The sequence below is a fragment of the Macadamia integrifolia genome, chromosome 9 (genome assembly GCF_013358625.1).
Source record: "Macadamia integrifolia cultivar HAES 741 chromosome 9, SCU_Mint_v3, whole genome shotgun sequence".
Classification (NCBI taxonomy): Eukaryota; Viridiplantae; Streptophyta; class Magnoliopsida; order Proteales; family Proteaceae; genus Macadamia; species Macadamia integrifolia.
The window spans coordinates 13,111,440-13,131,025 of record NC_056565.1 but is presented as its reverse complement, the minus strand read 5'-3'; the positions used below and the strand labels follow the sequence as shown (position 1 = coordinate 13,131,025).

Below are 19,586 nucleotides of genomic sequence, written 5' to 3'. Positions count from 1 at the left end.
GTAACCAAAGATTGCATAGTTGTCAAGGGGTGGCCTAGGTATCCTGCTGCCTTGGTCACCTAGGTGGGAGCCTTGGTTGTCTTGTTGGTGTCTCTTTGCATCCAGGCCTCCTCCAACTCCTTGGGTTGCCAAGACGCCATGATAGCTATGGAAGATTGTGTTATTTATAGAGTTTAGCCAGCACTAGAAATTAACTTTATTTGAAATTTTCATATCAATGTTAACGATATATTCATGTATTCTTAAAATTTTCTCGTCAGCCTTACAAAAGAAACCGGTCTCCATGTTTGACGTGTCTGAAGTACATGCCTCAAAGCATGAAATGAACTCTGACTACCTGGGTCGATATCAGTCTTTGACATTTGAGATTTCAGTTAGAATTTGCAGAGAAAAGCTTCTCTCTCTCTCTCTCAATTAAAAAAAAAAATTGTAATTATATTTTCCTTTTATTAAATCACATATATTCTTCATCTTAGGTTTCTTCTATTGGAGAAGGTGCATCTTTAGAGGCCAATCACTTGAGCAGGCAAGATTCGATACAATTTTGGAAAAATTCCTGTTCTGTCTTTATATTCTTCTGTTTGCGTAATTTTTTTATTGTTTTTCTGCTCTTTCAGGAAGGAGGCAGCCCTGCAGCAAAGGGAGGTACTAGTGGTTCAGCTATCTCTTTGTCAACTTCTATCAGGCTCACTTAAATATGTATCACATGCATTAATGAGCATATGTACATTCAATATACATGCTTCTTTCTACATACATACATTTGTGTATTACTTGTGTATGCACATTGTTGTCCTTTTGCATATCATGTGTCTATATACATATACAAGTGTGTATTATGCATCTAACTAATCTGTTCATCAGGTTATTGATGATTGTAATTGACCATACATGTGGGCAAATGCCCTTAAATAGATGTGACACGTCCATTTGGCTAATGAATTTTACCCTGCAGTTTGAGATCTCAACAGTTTTTCCTACTTGGATTTCATGCTGTGTTTCATTTCCATTGCGGATGATATTAATTAATGAATGTAAAAATGAATGTCATATCAGCCTTGGAGGTTCATTGCTTTGAAATTTAGTACCCTACTTTCTAATTTCATTAACTTTACTAAGTTTGGATGAATTTGATAATCATCTAAGCAACTAACTTCGCAAATTACTCGCTATTTTGAATATAGGACTCCCGTTTCCTGAGTCCCTAATTAGACTCAAAAGAGGAAACAGGAACCATTCCATACATCACCCCAACATTTTCAAGACCTTTCTCTGACTCAATTTTGACCAACTCCAAAACCAGGAAGTGCTAAAAGAAGTCTGGAAATTCCAGAGGTGCCCCGATTTCATTCTAACTTTGATACCACCAATCTCATGTTAATGCCATTCCTCAATGGTGAAAATACTTTAAATTCTTTAATTCTATTTCACCTGTAAGAAATTGAGAAAGTGAATGTAAATTTTTTCACCGACTGTAAGTCACTGTATGATAGGATCTCTAATATTGTTTTGACGCCCTAAACAGGGAGACCTTACAATTAATTGTCACAAAGTTGTCATAGATCTTTGAGAAAATGTCAATACATTTTGCGATTTTGATGTGGATTTTAGAGTAGAAAGTTATTACCTGTTGTGGATGGCTGTTTGATTCTCTTAATAAATTTCAAAGGTTTAGAACTTACAGGAATTTATGTTTCTAACCTCTGGCTGGATCTTGATTCATTATTTGTTTATCTGAATGACTTGATAATTTGGTTAGCTTCAAATATAGATTATTGTGCCTTACTTTCTGCTTGAGTTCAGTTATCCCAAAATTCTGTTCTTGATCAAAATCTTATACTGATATTTAGTCTATGTTACAGGCTGCTTTGAAAGCTGCAGCACAAACTCATGATGGTCGAAATGTAAAGATTGCAACCCTTCGATTAGAAGAAGAGGTATCAAAACTCTGCATTGTGTGCTTAGCTTTCTCTCCTTTGTCCAATTTTCCCATTATTGAATGGTGTATCTACATGGCTTCATTTAGATTGACAAATCTGTACTTTTGAGCTAGACTTCCAAGGATGAGGCAGCATCTGCTTTGGAGCAGCTCCATGAGGCTGAGTGTGAAATTAAATTTCTTCGAACAATGACACAGAGAATGATACTGTCTCAGGAAGAGATGGTCTGTATCCATTTTTTCAGTCTAATTAATTTCTTGTAGTTTCTATCTTATGGTTATGCAATATACATGTGTCAGGAAGAGGTGGTTCTTAAAAGGTGTTGGCTTGCTCGATATTGGAATTTATGTGTTCAACATGGTAAAGTGGCCTTACAGAAGCTTTTGATTTTATTGTTCTTTGTTTTGCATATGCATATCTACTTTGTATTGCTGCTAATGATGTATGCATATTCACTCAATCATTGCTGTTCTTGCATGTTTGGTTGATGCATACATATAATAGTTTCTGGAATTGTATTTCTATTGCTGTCTTGCTGATATTAAGTCAAGGAAATTTCACCTAAAAAGTTGATCTTCTAAGTTCTGACTTTATTGATAGCCTTTCTTAGTGTTTAACCTTTTACCCAGTTTCGGCAAAGACAGGACAAATGTTAATGACGTATGTAATTATTATATCACAAGTAGAGGAACATAATAAATCCTAGCTTTTAGGCATTTTTCTTCTATTAGTGGACCGTGGAAGTGATTTTCAATGCTATAGAACAACATACATTGACATTTAAAACAGTGCATTTAGCACTTCAATTTTATGAATGTAAAAAATATTTCTTCAGTTAAGTTATAATATCTATTCATGCTGATTTTATGAAGGCCCTTCTAGTTTCTGCAACTGGCTTTATTCTCTTTCTTGGAGTGTTCTTTCATACCCTTCAGGATGTTTCGGTAAAATCTGATATGTATTCTGAAAACTATTTATGAAAATATCAAACCTATAGACTAGTTTCCCTTTTTCTTGTTATATTCCATACATTTTTCTATCTGAACTTGGTGTGCATTTCAAGTTCCCACTGCAGTATATTGTGGATCTGTTATGACCGCATTTTCATACAATGGGAAAATTACATGATTACCCACTTTTAGGTTTCCTTTTACAAAATTACCCACCCAAAGTTTCAGGTAACAAAAATACCCAAAATCAGGTTTGGGTTACGAAACTACCTGTTGATCCACCAAAGGACCATTAGGGAGTAAACACGATATTTTATAGAATCTATTGTTATACAGAATACACATGTTTGGGCTGGCTGAACACAAGATAATTGGCTGCATTAGGCCTTTGCTCACCTTGGCCTGACCAAACCCATCTCGTTAATTTTCTACACCCTTTTGTTAGACATATCTTTGGTGCCTAGTTATTAATCTGCATGCATTTATATTCAGATTACCCCCAGTTGAACACATTACAGCTATCGTGATGCAATTCAATTATCGTCAAGCTATACTTTTCTGACGTTCATATTTATATATCAAACTATTACCTTTTTTGCATCCATTTTTCTGATGCTTAGTGATCGTAGCGATATTCTGTTGGTAGGTATTCATCCAGAGATTGCTGCATCAAAGTATGAGTATTGGTCATCTTTAGCGCCCCTTCCTCTTGAAGTTGTTTTGTCTGCCGGTCAGAAAGCTAAAGAGGAAAGCTCAGCAGGTCAGATTTCTATTAGTGTCAGATATGTGAGAATTTTTTTCCTTCTCTGAGTATTCCAAGACTAAACTTGGATAATATGGTTTTTATGTGATTTTTTTTTTCTTTCTTTTAATTTTGTGATGTGTTTTCTTAAGCTCTGTTCGTTTTATGAAAATATTTTACAGGAATTGCTTCAAAGCAATAGAAAATTGAATTAGTCAAAAAGCAATGTTATTTTACTGAAATACCATGGTGGAATCTTGATCCATGTTACAATTGCTGCCCATGGAGGACATAAACCCCACCATAGTGCTGGATTCTTTTCCTCAGTCAAACTTGCCTAAATACAATTCCTTTTCCTGTACAATAAAAAAATAAAAATAAAGGAAAAATTTCTTGTACCACTCCGTAACTTTCACGAATTTCATGTGCCACCAATTTTTTTTGGGAAATGTCTACCTTACTCAGTTTCAATAACAGTGTTAACTTAAAACTTAGGAAAAAGGAAAAGACCATTTTACCCCGGTTACGTCCCTCCATGTAAACCATTCCCATTTGTTTGAAACCCCAAACTCACCCTTGAAGACCTGCAAGTGAACCCTAGAAGACCCTATCGGCCACCTGAGCAGCCCCTACCAGCGACCATTTGAGAATGTTGGATCGCTCACAAGTCTGACCGGTGCAAAGGATTACAGGGTCCTGCATAGGCTCAAGAGAGATGGGGCAGCTAAAGACCAACGGGACATCTGACAAATTTAGCTCTTCAATCATCTTATTCAAATCCAATTTCTCACCACCACCCACCTTAAACTTCACATCTCCATCCTTCTCCAAGCAGGAAGTTGGAACATTGGCATTCCTGGAGACCCTTTCGAGATGGAAGGAGAAGGAAGAAGAAAGATATAAACATGAACAGAAAACCTAGAAAGGCTTTCCCTGCTTAAAAGCTCTTCAATAACTTGGACAATAGGCAGTCCTCAAGGAAAATCACATCTCCCTCACATGATATGCATGAAAATATAGGGAAAAGAAAGGAAGGAAGGAAAGAAGGACCCCCAGTTTTCTCTCATTGACAATCACAAACAACAATGGCCTCTAATGGTGACATCTTTTCTTCTTTCTTCTTTTTGCTTCATCCGATCTCTTTCTCCAGTCAAAAGACTCAACATCATCATCACAGACATCATCAACATATAACCTCTTCCCTAAAAAACAAAACTCACTTCCTCTTCAGGTTCAAAAGGGTGAAATCATCAAACCCAGATCGGAAGATGGGGGGGGGGGGATCCAGGATTGTGGAAGTGAGACTCCTCGGAATGAAGGGAAGAAGCAAGAAATTATAGAGAGGGAATTTCGAGAAAAGCCATACCAAAATAGAGGAGGGAGAGGGCAGAGAAAAGTAATCCCCTGCAACACTCCCTTCTGTTCTTCTTTTGGAGCAGTTCCTGAAAACCCACTACAACTAGAGCTGGAGCTGCTGCTGCTTGCCCCGGGGGGGGGGGGGGGGGAGTCATTCATCGATCAGGGAATGCACCAACATTGTCGGAAGTACTTGATCGGCAGTTCAACTGGTTGACACCATCGTCATTGAATCATCTCTGGGGGTTTGCAACAAAGAAGGATCATTTTCCTTAATTGATTTATGGGTTTTGCAATGAAGGGTATAAGGGGAAACCTACCCTTCTTCAGAGGTAGTTTGGACATAAAAAAAATTAACCTATGACATCATCACTTGACAGGAATCCACTAACCGAGTGGATTTATGTGATATTTTGATATGAACGTAGGGGTGGTACTTGATATATCCCAAAAGTTTGGTAGGACATGGCAATCGAGAAAGTTACAGGGGTGGTACTAGAAAATTTTCCATAAAAAAAAAATTCAAGTGGCTAAGAAATACAAAATAAATTTTGCAAAGGAAAGTTGATTTTTCAAAGAAAAAAATTGTCAAGACAAATGGAGCCTTAATATCTTGTTTTAGAATACAAAAAATATAAGAAATTTCTAACTTTATGGAGAAAACTGATGTAGAGGAAAGGGATAAAGTTTCACATGACTTGAATCAACTACCCGGGGAAGGAAAGATTGACAGCATGATTTTAGTTGAAAAAGGAATGCGGGAGCTTGCTTCACTAAAGGTTTGTGTTATTTCCTTATGATGTACTGTCTTCTGTCAGCTTTAATATTTGTTTATTTTCTTCTTAATTGTTGTCTTTTTTGTTGAATTGGATCCCACAACTCGGTAAAACTAATATTGTGGTATTAATGCAAATGCATGTGGAGCAACCCAGTGAATCATATTTCACTTATTATGGGCCAAATATGGGCATGTCTACCATCTATTTACCAGCTTGTACAGGAGAATGGGAACTGTAAACATAAGGGAGGACTAAAGTCCATTTATCCTTTTTCCCCCTTCCTGTCGAGCACTTCATTAACTAACTGAAAATTGTTGGAATTTTATTTTCTTACATGTATAAACATATTATCATGAAGAATTTCCTTTGGTACTTGTTGAGGCTATTGAATTAATAACACTACTGCAGGGGTATTTCAGTCATGCATTCGTATTTTGCACGGATATATGTAAATAGTTGTGGACCATTGGTATCCTTGTAAGGTCGCCCGGCTGCCTACGTATCTGGACTGATTCGAGAATCAGGTCATTCATAGTTCCGCTTTCAAATATGGATGATGTGTGGAGGATAGGGATCATGGTATGAATGCATGAGTGTGTGTGTGTGTGTGGTGCTGCTGCTGCTGCTGATGATGATGATGATCGATGACATGAATGATGTATGCATGATTTTGAGTGAATCTGACTACCTACGTAAGGATCAGGTCAACCATAGTTCCCAGTACATGATCAGGAGAAATCTCTGGGTTTTGACCACTCTGGGGGTCTAACCACTAGTTTTGAAATGGTTGAGCCTAATATTTTTTGATATTTCTGGCACTAGCTACAACAACTAGATGTCAATAATGCCTTCCTCCATGGTGAGCTTGAGGAGGAGGTATATAGGGATATTCCTCCAGGTCTTTCGGGCAAGGAGACTCGAGGGAAAGTATGCAAACTGAAGCGTGCATTCAAAGTAATGTTGATCATACTATGTTTATTAAGCAAGTTGGTGATCATGTTACTATACTCATTGTACATGTTGACGATTTTTTTGTCACTAGAACTGATCCTACTAAAATAGCTAATTTGAAGGCTTATTTGGCCAAGGAGTTCGAGATTGGAGATCTAGATAAGTTGCGGTATTTCCTAGGCATTAAAGTGGCTCATTCAACTAAAGGTGTATTCTTTTCTCAACAGAAGTATACTCTAGATCTTCTTTTTGAGATTGGGTATTAGGGAGCAAGCTTGTTGATACCCCTCTTTAGACCAATGTTCACAAGAGCAAAGATGGTGAACCGGTTGATAAAGGTTGATATCAAAGACTAGTTAGGCGACTGATCTATTTGTCCCGTACATGACTTGACATTACCTACACCATTAATTTGGTGAGCCAGTAGATGCATGGTTCCTATTCTTCTCATATGGAGGCAGCATTCAACATTCTGCATTACTTGAAGTTAGCTTCAAGGAAGGGCATTCTATTCTCACCTCATGATCATATGCTTGTGGAGGAATTTACTGATGTAGACTGGGCTGGTTCACCAGATGACCAAAGGTCCATGTCTGACTACTCCACTTTTGTTGGTGGCAACCTTATCACTTGGTATAGCAAGATGCAAATGATGGTGGCTTGATCTAGCGTAGAGGCTGAGTTTTGAGCCATGGCGCATGAAATTTGTGAGTTACTCTGGCTTTAGAGTCTTCTTCATGATCTAGGTGTGTCTACTCAAGCAAGGTTCTAAATATCGGGTTTGGACTTGGGTCGAAACCGATAATTCGACCTTTTCGACTGAAATTTCAAGGAAACCATGGTTTTTTCTTGGCTTGGTGGAAACCATAGTTTTGACCCCCAAACTGTTTTTTTTTTTTTTTTAAATGACTTTTTGTTTACATCCTACTTTTGACATTTCTAATCTATTCCATAAATTATTTTCATGAAAAAGACAACTAAGTTGTTACTTGTGGTGTTGACCTAAGTTTGCTCAGTACGCTGAGTGAATTTGTACACTAGCCTAAGTCTACATATAAATTCCATATTGGATATGGAAATACATGATTAAAAAAAAAAAATTTCGACGCCATGAATGCGTAGATCTGGTCATTCTGACTAACATATAAAAATTGAAAGCATTCCATTATGTATACAACTACATTATACAAAAAAAAAAAAAAAAAAAATTTGGGGAAAATGGGATTTACCTTTTTGCTCCAAGTACTCTTCTTTATGTAGTCTCCTTTGGCTGTGCAAATTATATGACTAGAATGAAAGATTTTAGAGAGAAAATTACTGTTTCCCAATAGTTTCAGTCTAAATATGGGACATTTATGTCGAAATGTGCGAAAATGAGCTTGTTTCCACGAAACAAGTCATTTTTTAGGCACTCCAGTCGATTTCTGAGAAATGTCAGTCGAAATGGGTCAATACCATTCAAACCAGTCAAAACCTTGGACTTTTATAATGTACCATGTAATTTCGCCTCGGATTGGCTCAATATGGTTGTACTCAAGTGCCTATTGTACTATGACAGAAAATCAATTATTAGCATTGCTTATAACCCAGTTCAGCATGATCATGCAAAGCATGTAGAGATTGACCGGCATTTTATCAAGTAGAAGCTGGAGCAAGGGCTTATATGCATTCCTTTTTTACAGTCTGGGGACAGGTTAGCAGATTTCCTTACAAAAGGTGTTAGTAATTCACTTTTACCCAATTTTGTGCAAGTTGGGCATGTGTGACATTCATGCACAACTTGAGGGGGAGTATTGTAATGTGGGTATAAGGGTAGAATTTTCCATAGGGGCATTATTGTACTTGTGGTCATATTCCAACCATTATATAAGAGGGACTAGTGTCAGTAAGATACAAGTCATTATTCTCCAAATCCCAACAATCTCACATGATCGAAATCTCTATTCTTCCTTTCTGTTATTTTAGCTATCTTATAGGTAGCTTTTTCCCCTTCTTTTGTGCTTCGATTAGTGTAGAGGTCTTTATATTCCTACTTAGAGTACAATAGCTAAATATTATAAATAAAGTTGAAGGACCACGATAGCACACAGATTGAATCTATCATGGTTCAGCATATCCTATGTTCCATCTCCATCATCTCTCTCTTCTACTTCGCAGTTATTGTTTTCAGGTCCTGGTTTCGCCCCACAACCCTTACTTTTTTTGCTACACATATTAATGGTGAGAAGATGGTGTATTCTGGCTTGGGGGTATAGTTTTCATTAGTTTTTTCTTGGGCTTTCTTGTGGTATATTGAACGGGGTTGAGGCATACTTGTAAATGCACACATAGATGCCACCATATTGGGCCAGTCCCAGTGAGTACAATTGTTTTACTAAGCCAATTTCCAGGTCCATCTATCTATTAATCAAGCAGATATTCAGCTAGTTATTTTGCCTTGGTATCTAATGAGAGAGAATGTTTATTGATGCATACAAATTAATCAGTCATAATGTTTTCTTGTTAGAAGTGAAATTTGTAGCTAATATTGCATGAGTAATTAGCATGAAAAAGTCCCAATGCTGTACATGATCTACTTTTTCCATGTGACTGAATGCAGCATTATCTACATGTAAGGAAAATACCTTCCTTGCCAGTTTATTCGGTTCTTGCAGCGTTGTTGCTAAGATTTAAGTTGAGTGATCCACTTGTGTGTTGAGTTTGTCCCTATGGTTCCATCATTCCAGCGCTGGACCATAATCATGCCCTGAGCAACCACCAACCACCCATTTGCAGCTTCACAGCATTCACCATGAGTATATTTTCTATCGTCATTGGACTGGCATTCTGCAAATTTCTGGATTTTTTTTTTTAATTTTAATAAAGCTAGAAATAGAAGAGACATTAAAATTCTCACATGTGATGGACTTTGTGAATAAACTGTACTCAACTAAGCTTTTTTCATGATTAAATGGGATTTCTTACATGAATCTTGTTTCTCTGTTCAACTACTCTTTTTTCTGAGATAATATCTCATGACCATGGTTTTAAGTATCGGTGCGTATCGTGCCGTATCGGTAGGCATCGGCACGATACATACCGATACGTATCATGAAAATTTTAAAACCCTTATGTATCGATACGTATACTACGATACACACCGATACGCACTGATACACCACCGATACGTATCGATACTCTATGAAAAATTCAAAATTGAAGTGAAATGTACGTTTCGGTATGTATCGGTATGTATCGATATGTATCGGTATGTATCGACCGATACACACCGATACGTACCGATACGGTCATAAAATGGCCAAAATGGGTAATTTTTTAGAAAAACATAATTTTTTGAGGTGTTTTTGTTCCAAAGTTGCTGCCAACCATTTTTCTTTCTAACTAAAGTGGAAATCAAGGTTGGGAACAAGGATTTTACATTTATGGGACAATTACAAACCTTGGATTCTTAGTGCGATACTCTCAATTTACTGTTTATGCATAATACATGTTATATATAACTTTTTTTAACTATTTTTTTATGCAAATGTGTATAAAAAAGTGTTTCCTATCCATTTATGTGCGTATCTTTAGCGTATCTTAGCGTATCTCCGATACGATACGATACCCTCCGATACGTATCTTAATTTTGGCCGACCGATACGACGACCGATACCGATACTTTAATCCTTGCTCATGACTGATAGAAAGGTCTCCTTCACATGAAAGTGTTAAAGATGAGGCTTTTGAAACTTTAAAGCAGTGGGTATTGATACCATTGTAACTATGCAGCTAATGGAAAATTTCACAGAACTGAATCTAATATAACTATTGAATTTTGAGTGGAGGTCAATGTTTTCAAGGCTGTGTTCAGTCTGGCCTAGTGCATCTTATTAGGATCTTTTTCGAGCCTGCGGAGTGCCCAGCAGGGCCTGTAGGACTAGATGAAAAATTGAGGCCCACTAATGTAAGGTTTACGTTACCTTCGCAATAAGTCAAGACTTTCGACAATTGTATCCTGGGAATTTTCTGCTGGGTGGGGGGTGTCTGGAGGAGGAACCGAACTTTAATGTCTTTTTCAACCCTAACCTGCCCTCAGGGTTAGAAATCTTAGCCCATGCCCTTTTCGTGCTCAGGGTGGATTTGGGTTGTCAGGGCTAAATTTACACCCCTACTTAATGAAATACATGCATCACCAGACATTAGTACATTTGCTTGACATGACTACATACTTCCTGGATCTAGAAGTTATCTTTCTCTTCTTTTAATCTTTGAAGGTAGAGGATGCTGTAGTGCTTGCAATGGCTCAACATCGACGAATCTCAGGTGTGATGTCTATTGTTTTTCTTCTATGTTGTCAATCATGTTTACAACTTAGTTTTGGCTGATAATCAAGAGCAACTTGCATCTTATGATATTACCTATTAAAGTATTAATTACTGTTGTTTGGATCATGCCCACTGCAAAAACACATTGATTTTTGAACTCTTAGATTTGCAGTCATTCTTGTCGTATCTGAAGTATTCTAGTGTATGTGGTTGGCTTCTTAACTTCTTGTGCTCATGTTGCCATCTAAAGTCAGTAATAGATCTTCTAAGTTGAATGAGATTATGTTTCGTTTGTTGACATGGATCAAATCTTCTGAATGTAGCTAGTCAAAGATAATAATTTTTTTTCTTTCCATGGGTCTTCTAATAATTAATACTCACTATGGTAACAATAAATTATTTGAAGAAGCAATTTTTGTTCCACGGTGCACAAATAGTAACCTAGAATCTGACATCTGCTACGCAATAATTAATTTGTGCATTTTGAGTACATTATTGTGCATTAGAACATTATTTATTTATGTATCTTAATCACCATCTAGTACATGCAAAGTCTTTTCTAGCTTTATTGCCAATGATATATGTCAGTACTTTTAAGTTGGCCTAATAAATAAAGAAAGAAAGAATATGATTTTCTTCCCCTTTGTTCATTTAAGGCAGCTGCCAAGTGAAGAAACAAACTAAGGCATAACTCATGAAAAAGCCAAGAAACTAAACCTTTGTCAATGCAAAAACCCATCATCATTGTTTTCTTTCTTAGAGTTGACATTTTTTGAGTGTGTGTGTGTGTGTGAAAAGACTCAACATGTAGACCTGAAAGGCATGTCTTATAAGATTCTCCCACCTCTTGCACATGAATTAGAAGGTATTTTGGCCCCTTTATCTTTGTGGATTAAAAGAAAATGACTTTATATTTAAAAAAGATATAGAGAATAAGAGGAAATTTTGCAAAAGGAGATCTTTTTCCCCTATAAGCTAGAGAAGTTGTAAAAAATTAGTCTCCATTACTTGTACTAATAATCTAATATAAACTTCATTTGATACATGTGGTTTCCATATGTAACATTGAAGGCTTTCATATGTAACATTGAAGGCTTTCTCTTTAAATCTTTCTTTATTTTTGCAAGCTAAATTGGAATACCGTTAAGAACAAAGAAATAGTGGTTTGAATTATGTAAGGAGGAAATTGGGAACCCTACAAAGTGTTTCTTGTTTATCCCAATGTCATAATTAAATCCATCTATTACTACTAGTGAAGGCTTTCTATTGAGGAGTTATCACTATGTCTTGCCTTTTGAATTGGACTGTGTAGTTTTTATTTGGCTAATGGGTCATTATTTTGGCAATCAACATAATGGGTATCCTTTTTCTCAGAGGGATTATGTTTCCTGTTATTTAAATATTTCTATTGAATTAAAACAAAAATACAACAAATATAAATCTAGAATTCAATTTAAAAAACAGGGGGTAAAGATGGGGAAAAAAGGGAACACTTCTGAGTATTCTTAACTCTTTAAAATTGCATTTTAAATCTTGATGATATTTCAAAATATTTTGACACTTCCTGCATTCAGCAAGAAGGAGCCCGAATTCCATTTTAAATTAATTCACTATTCCTAGTTGAATTGTTTTTGTATTTGGTTCATTTAAATTTTATTTTAATGCTTAATGATTCTCGTCATCACTGGTGCAGATGAAATGAAGCTTACAGTGGATGCTCAAAATCTTCTAGAAACATGTGGTAAGTTGGTCTACTTTTTTTTATTTTATATGAATGGAACTTTTACTGAGACAGAAATCAACTACGTTAACAGAACACAACTAACAACATTGACATTAACAGCCTCCATAGACACTGATATCTCCTTCTCTTGCAACCAGAAAAGAGGTGAATTCAAAACAAGAATTACTAGTTTATGTTCCCGTACAGCAGGACGCTATTGAGTTAGCCTCCTAGCTCACATGGCTGAGTAAATAACAGAACCTACGTCCAAAAAAGAGCTTTGACGGCTATTGAATGTCAAGCCATATTGGGAGTCTATGTTACGGCCTAAAATATGGTCGAAGTGATGTATTTTACTGGGAAAAAGGTTTCTGTGGGGGATTGTGGCCCCTGCGCCAGGACACATGGGGAGCGAAATGACCATTCCGCCCCCCATGGAATGGAAAATGACATCTCTGTGGATGCTTCCTTGTGTGCTCCTATTGGCCCTCGTGCATGTGCAGGAACTACACTCCCCCACAGAAAACACGTGCCTTATATTAATTTAGGGAAATTTTTCTGTCCAAGAGTGTGGCCCATCCAGCACTCTATATGTCTTTCTCTCTCCTCCCCCATATGAAATAACATCTTTACCATGTTGGAGTTAAAGAGAGAGACATAGGGAACATTGGTGTAGGCCATGCTCACAAACGAAGAACACTCCTCCATTAATTTATTGAGAAAAAGAACCCTACCGGTTTGGCGCATAAAACGCCTAGACACTGGCAGGCACAAAAAGACCATGCTGCCCCCTGTGTGCGTTGAAGATGCTCTGGCCTATGCTTTCATTGGCCCATGCGTTTGCCATTTTTTGTGCCAAATCGGCATGGTTCTTTCGCCCTAATTTATTATTAGGAAAATTGTCTCTGAGACTTCAATGTAGGCTAGCCAATCACATTTGGTTATTTATTATTTTTCTTTTTGCAAAATAAAAAAAATAATAATAAAAAATATAAAAGAAAAATTAACTGTGTCTGGCCATAGCTTATGCTGTAGGCTCAAAGAACCCTTGCAAGTCTGGTGGTCAAAGAACCCTTTGCCCATTTCTTATTTTTCATAACTAGTTTGGCATCGGCATGAGGAACAAAGGAAGCCATTAAAGTTGTTTGAAGTTGTTTTACCTAATTTAAAAGTTAGCAACAGCTATCTATGTCATTTTCATTGGTTTGTGTGGTATCAAGCTTCTATAATTGATTCCTTTTATTACTTGTACTAATGTTGAATTGGAAATGGTCTTTGGTTTCAGAACTGAGCCAGGAGGAAGCTCAAGATGTGGCTTTCAAACAGGTATAACAGCATTTGCCTAGAAGGAATTATCTAGGTGAAAATGGTTTCTGTGGGGGAGTGTGACCCTGCCCCCAGACACATGGGGGTGAAATGACTGCCTCTCCCCTCATGAAATGGAAAATGACATATGTGAATGTTTCCTCCCACAACCCGTTGGCCTTCACGCATGCACAAGAACCGCACTCGCCCCCAGGAAACACTTTCCCTACCCTTAGGGACAAAAAACTCTATCCATCTAGAGTTCCCACGCCCACACACAGCTCCTGTTTTCATTGACTGAAAAAAATGCTCTTGCCCCTTGAAAACAGGGGCTGTGTGTGGGCGTGGAGAATGCTAGATGGGCAGAGTTCCTCCTCCCCTTTCTTTATTATGCTGAGATGAGGTTACATGACTTCCATGAGGCATTCTTTTGTTTTTCATTATACAACTCTGATTTTTAAGTTTGGGATATTCCCAATTTGAGTTGCGATGACCTGACATGGATCAAATGAGACAAAAGGAATTGATTGCATAGAATAAAAGAAATAGATGTGTAATACCATTTCTGCCCCTTCATGATAAAATAACCCCATTTTGTACCAAAGACTGCAATTATAGGCTATTTGTAACCAAGTGTGGTTAGACCTAACAAAACCCGTATAAATTTGTAAGAGAATTGAAAATTTTCAAACCTAAAAAGGAAGCTATTGTAATCATTACCCAACATGATTGTATAAACTACTTAAAAATTTCTTACCATATTTATAATGATATTTTTCAGATGTAATTTTTATTTTACTTTCTAAATCCAAGGAATTTAGATACAAGATAAAGTGAAATTTAATAACCAAATATAAAATGATTTTGTTAGATTTGAAAATTTTACTTCCATTCCCCTTCTATTTGTAACCAAATTTGGTGAAAACAAAAATTATGACTTTTTTTGGGGGCTCTTATATGAATTTCCTGTCTTCCTTTGTTTGCAATGGTGACAAGTTTATACCCATGGGAGCTGGAACTAGTTATGCTCTCTCTCTCTCTCTCTCTCTCTCTCTCTCTCTCTCTCTCTCTCTCTCTCTGTGTGTTTGCTTGATTTCCATGTCCATGCAGGCATGGCTTATGTATTTCTGGAGGAGAGCAAAAAATCATGGATTGGAACAGGACATTGCAGAAGAGCGTTTGCAATCTTGGATCACCAGCAGTGCTAGATCACCTACCCCACATGATGCAGTTGACGGTAATGATTCGTTCCTTGTGCTTGCTACAATATCTACTTGTGTGGCTCAAATCAAATATAGACACAAATCCTCAGGAGTCTATTTTTGAGGAATTTCCAATGAACTAATTTACAGTTTTAGAAATTGGAAAGTACTTAAAACTGGAAAGGCCTACAGTGATCCTTTACTCCTTTTCTTTTTCTTGGTTACTACCTATGAGGGCTATATGTTTGGCCTTGTTGGCCCAAACTCGTCCTGAGTTCGAACAGAACCTGAGGTGAGATACCTTGGCCATTGAGGGCAGGTCAAGAGCTAGAAATTTCACAAGGTCGGGCCAGGCCAGGGTTGAGGCCCCAGGGCTGAGTCCAATTCTGTCTGCCCCTGTTTTAAACTATATCGTATGTATATATATATATACATATATATATCAAACTTTATAATTAATCACATTTGTTTGGGTGTTATTTTATGTAAATTTGTTGGTTTTATCACTGGCTCGGCCTAGCCCATGAATCTCCCTTCCCCCTCCCCATGGCAGGGCCAATCAGGGTCAGCCCCTCCCAACCCTGACTCAAGGCTATGGTTGGATTTTTCAGGCACTGAGTTAGGGTCCGGTCAGGCTTGAGCCCAGCTAAGGGGACCATGGTTGGGTAGGGGTTTTAAGAAATCCAGCTCAGCTCAACCGGACCCTGTTCAGACCTGTCACCTGGTTTCATGAAAAGTGAAAACCATTAGCTGATCCAGTTGAACCAAGGGTTAAAAACCCGGAATGGATTGGTCCCAGGAATGGGCTGAAATTGATCAAAATACGGCCCTAAAATTTGGAAGGAGTTCAGCAGGCCAAACCAGATCGGCAGAGACAGGATTGATCAAATTCTTTACTCCTCGAGTGGAAACTTTTTTATTTAATCAATTAACCCAATTTGACCAGCCGGACTGTCCGGTCCATCCAGGTAGTGGATTCCCACCCCGCATCAAAGATAAAATTCCACTTAAAGCTCATCTCTGAGTAGTTGAAGTATATCCTTTTAAACCTTACATATAAATAGATTTAACTGAGGTAAACTTCTTGATGCTTTGTCTCTCACGTTACAGTTGAGCGAGGTTTAATGGAGCTAAGGAAGTTAGGGATTGAAAACCAATTGTGGGAGGAAACTCGCAAAGCAGTTGATCCAGATTCCTACAATTTCAGGATGACAGCTGATTCTGACATGTGATTTTGCATCATATAAGATGAGTTAATTGTCATTTGCATCCCATTTACTCACCGGTTGAGTGCTCTTTGAAGGCCCTAGTGTATCTAGTTTTGGAACCAGATCCTCTCCCACGCTGAAGAGAGCCTAGCACACATCCAACAGTTGGGAGCTCCTTGGAGTGTGTGCCGAGACGCTGGGATGCATGTTTGGATGTTTCCATTGATATGTGCTGGACACATCCTCATATTGGAGAGGATCCGAATCCATCTGTTTTCTTTTTTTTTTTTTTTGGGGGGGGGGGGGGGGGGGGGCGGGGTGGGGGAGGGTGAGTGTGGTGTGGGCTTGTTTTAGTACCCAAGAATCAGGTCTGTATAACCCTTTTCTTGAGTCTTTATTTGTATGTAAGCAATGTGTATGCAAATTCCAAGCACGAGGTGTAGTGTTCTTGAATTGGTGGTATCGGCCACTCAGTATCGGTATTGGCACAAGCCCATCCGATATTAATTGAATGCTACGGACTAAGGGTAAAACTGTCACAAAAATCAGGGGCGAAACCAACCACCGATATCATTTTCAGGGTGACTGATCCGATCTCATGTGCACTTAAACCATGATTCCCATCGGCGTCAAACAACCCCAAAAGCCCAAATCCTTGGCCCATGTGGTGGATGATTCTAGCAAGCAACGGATCGAAGGAGTTGGGGTAGCAAGCGCGTGGAGAGATAGAGATGCAAAGAGAGTGGACATAGAGGTATGAGGGATGCGCAGAGGGAAATGCATATTGGGGGCAGCGGCAGAGTCGATGTAGGCTGGCTAATGAGCACTAGCATAGCCTAGTGGGGGCACCTAAGGCCGGAGGTTGTGATCGAATCATGTCATATCCGGGTGTGTAGGTGGATGGATGTAAGAATAGGTGGCCTTGGGCTTTACTAGCGCCCAGTAGGTTGACTGGTGGCGCTCAATTGGATGGAAAAAAAAAAAAAAGATGTAAGTTGGCTACATGAGACAGGTCAAATTGGTCATTCTCCAATCAACATTGAGAAAGTAGGTTGGCAAGAGGTGATGATGAGATTGTTGGGATCAAATGAAATTCCAACACACATACTACAACTAAAATTGATTATGAATGGGGATTCCTTCCCAGGCTCCCAGTATAGCATAGAGATCCCTAGCCCTTAAAAATTACATTATCTTTCGCTAAAATGAAAATTATGGTAAAAAAGAAAAATGTGGCTGAAATGTAAAATATCCAAGTTTGGGTTCACGGATGGGGGGCACATTCCTTAGGTTTTCTCTTATCTCACCCATGGTGATCTTAATTACTTAATATTGGTTTTATCTAGGGTTTTAGTCATGGACTATGTATGCATGTATAAACTTGCAAAAGCCCCATTACAGGTAGATTTTGTTTAAAAAATAATCAGAATTAAAATTGCTAAATAAATTTATAATAATCTAATATATAGGAGTTAAAAGGAAAAGAAATAATGAAATTTATAAGAAAGCTAAGAATTATAATAATAATAATAATAATAATAATAATAATTAAAATATACAAATTTATTGAATTATGGTGCAAAAACTTCGTAGAAGACGTTGACAATACAAATTTAGAGAATGAATGTGAAAAAGCATTCACCAAGTCGCAAGAAAAAGCTTCGACAATCTAGGGATTATGAGGGGATGCATGGATGTAGACGTATGGCTAAAAAATAAGGATGCATGGATGTAGTCGTTTGATGGAATCTGAGTATTAAATATATGCATGCTAATCCATATGTTGTGCAACTAATCCAATAATTAATTGGAAAAAAAAATCAAATTACACCCTAAAAGAGATTGAAATAAAAATATTAAATATTCACATGGCTCAAAATGGTCAATCACAAAAAAAAAAAAAAAAAAAAAAAAAAAAAAAAAAAAGTTTATTTGCTTTCTTTTATTGGACTAAATAGGTGGTCAAACGCTAGCCATTGCCATCAATCTTTCATTAATTAATTAATGGTTTTTTTCTTATTGACATGTGGAATAATTTGCAACCTTACTTTTTTGTTACCCTTTTAAATAACACATTTTTCAATGAATGTAAATACAGTCATTTCACGTGTGTATTTGAAAATGTGTAAGACATTGATATCTTTTGATAACAATATTTGACAAGTCATTTTTGAATTATTTTTAAGACTTTTTTTTATCTATTATTTAGGGAATTTTGGGAATAAGCTAAGAAATGATTATCAGGAAGTGTCAAGTTCTAAATATACTATAGAGACATCTTTTATGCAATCCTTTAATTAATTGATAGTTTTAGATTTTTTGCTTTCTTAATTATTTGTTGACTTTTCTAAAATTTAGTATTTTTTATTTGAAAATAAAATTTCGATATAAAATATAAATGGAAAGGGGTGGTAAGTCAACACAAACTTACGAAATTTTAATCTATTGTCTTGGAGGATAATTGATGAGTAATAAAGATCTTACTCCGACATTGTTTTACCACGTTATACATTACAAATTCCTTCAACAATTGTTTAAGATCTAACCAAAAAAAAAATATATGGATATCACATGGCCAACATTCTTTTTCTTACTCCATCAACAACCTCATAACCTCCTCATAATCAGGCCAAATGGTGGTGGTAATGACACTCAATCTCTATGTTTGATGCACTCCTTCGACAATCTTTTGATCAATTGAGAGAGTTTTCTATGCAAGCACATAGAGGGAGAGCACATTAATGAGATGTAACAAAATGATATCCTATGAAAAAGGACGACAAGATCATTTACACCCAAAAAAAAAATGATCTACCTGTTGGTCAGCAAAACAAAGAAAGAGGAATAGATACACTACCCATGTGGCTAGTGGGCAGAACATTAGTGATGAGAGAGGAAGGGTGAGAGAGTCGTTTTGAAAAAGGGGAAAAGTATGATTGACAAGATAGGCGTTTAACTTACGATATAACCTGAATCTAAGCGTTGGCTAGGCAAGCGTCTTGTGATAAGAGTAGTTATGAGCTTTGTAGATCATCCCCATGGAGATGGTGAAGGGAGGACCCCAATTGGTAGAAAAAATCCCACAACCCCTTGCGAGTAGAAAAAAAATATATATATATAGTG

The 19,586-nt window shown here is 37.2% G+C and overlaps 1 protein-coding gene across 1 annotated transcript; it reads left to right on the top strand.

Moving 5' to 3' along the window:
- Positions 1 to 283: 283 nt before the first annotated feature.
- LOC122089527 (coiled-coil domain-containing protein SCD2-like) lies at positions 284 to 16,757 on the top strand. The gene is made up of 13 exons (XM_042659274.1): positions 284 to 373; positions 477 to 526; positions 618 to 645; positions 1,863 to 1,937; positions 2,054 to 2,164; positions 2,240 to 2,300; positions 3,537 to 3,650; positions 5,661 to 5,767; positions 10,975 to 11,023; positions 12,719 to 12,766; positions 14,034 to 14,074; positions 15,164 to 15,290; positions 16,366 to 16,757. Exons 1-13 carry the CDS (start codon positions 284 to 286, stop codon positions 16,485 to 16,487), a joined length of 1,023 nt encoding a protein of 340 aa, XP_042515208.1. The 3' UTR covers positions 16,488 to 16,757.
- Positions 16,758 to 19,586: the final 2,829 nt, after the last annotated feature.

Bases quoted from the DNA above. Each gene is read 5' to 3' on its own strand.
- LOC122089527 (XM_042659274.1), top strand. From the start codon at position 284: ATGTTTGACGTGTCTGAAGTACATGCCTCAAAGCATGAAATGAACTCT. The intron at 527-617 runs GCAAGATTCGAT...CTGCTCTTTCAG, and splicing joins GAGGCCAATCACTTGAGCAG to GAAGGAGGCAGCCCTGCAGC. The intron at 12,767-14,033 runs GTAAGTTGGTCT...CTTTGGTTTCAG, and splicing joins AAATCTTCTAGAAACATGTG to AACTGAGCCAGGAGGAAGCT.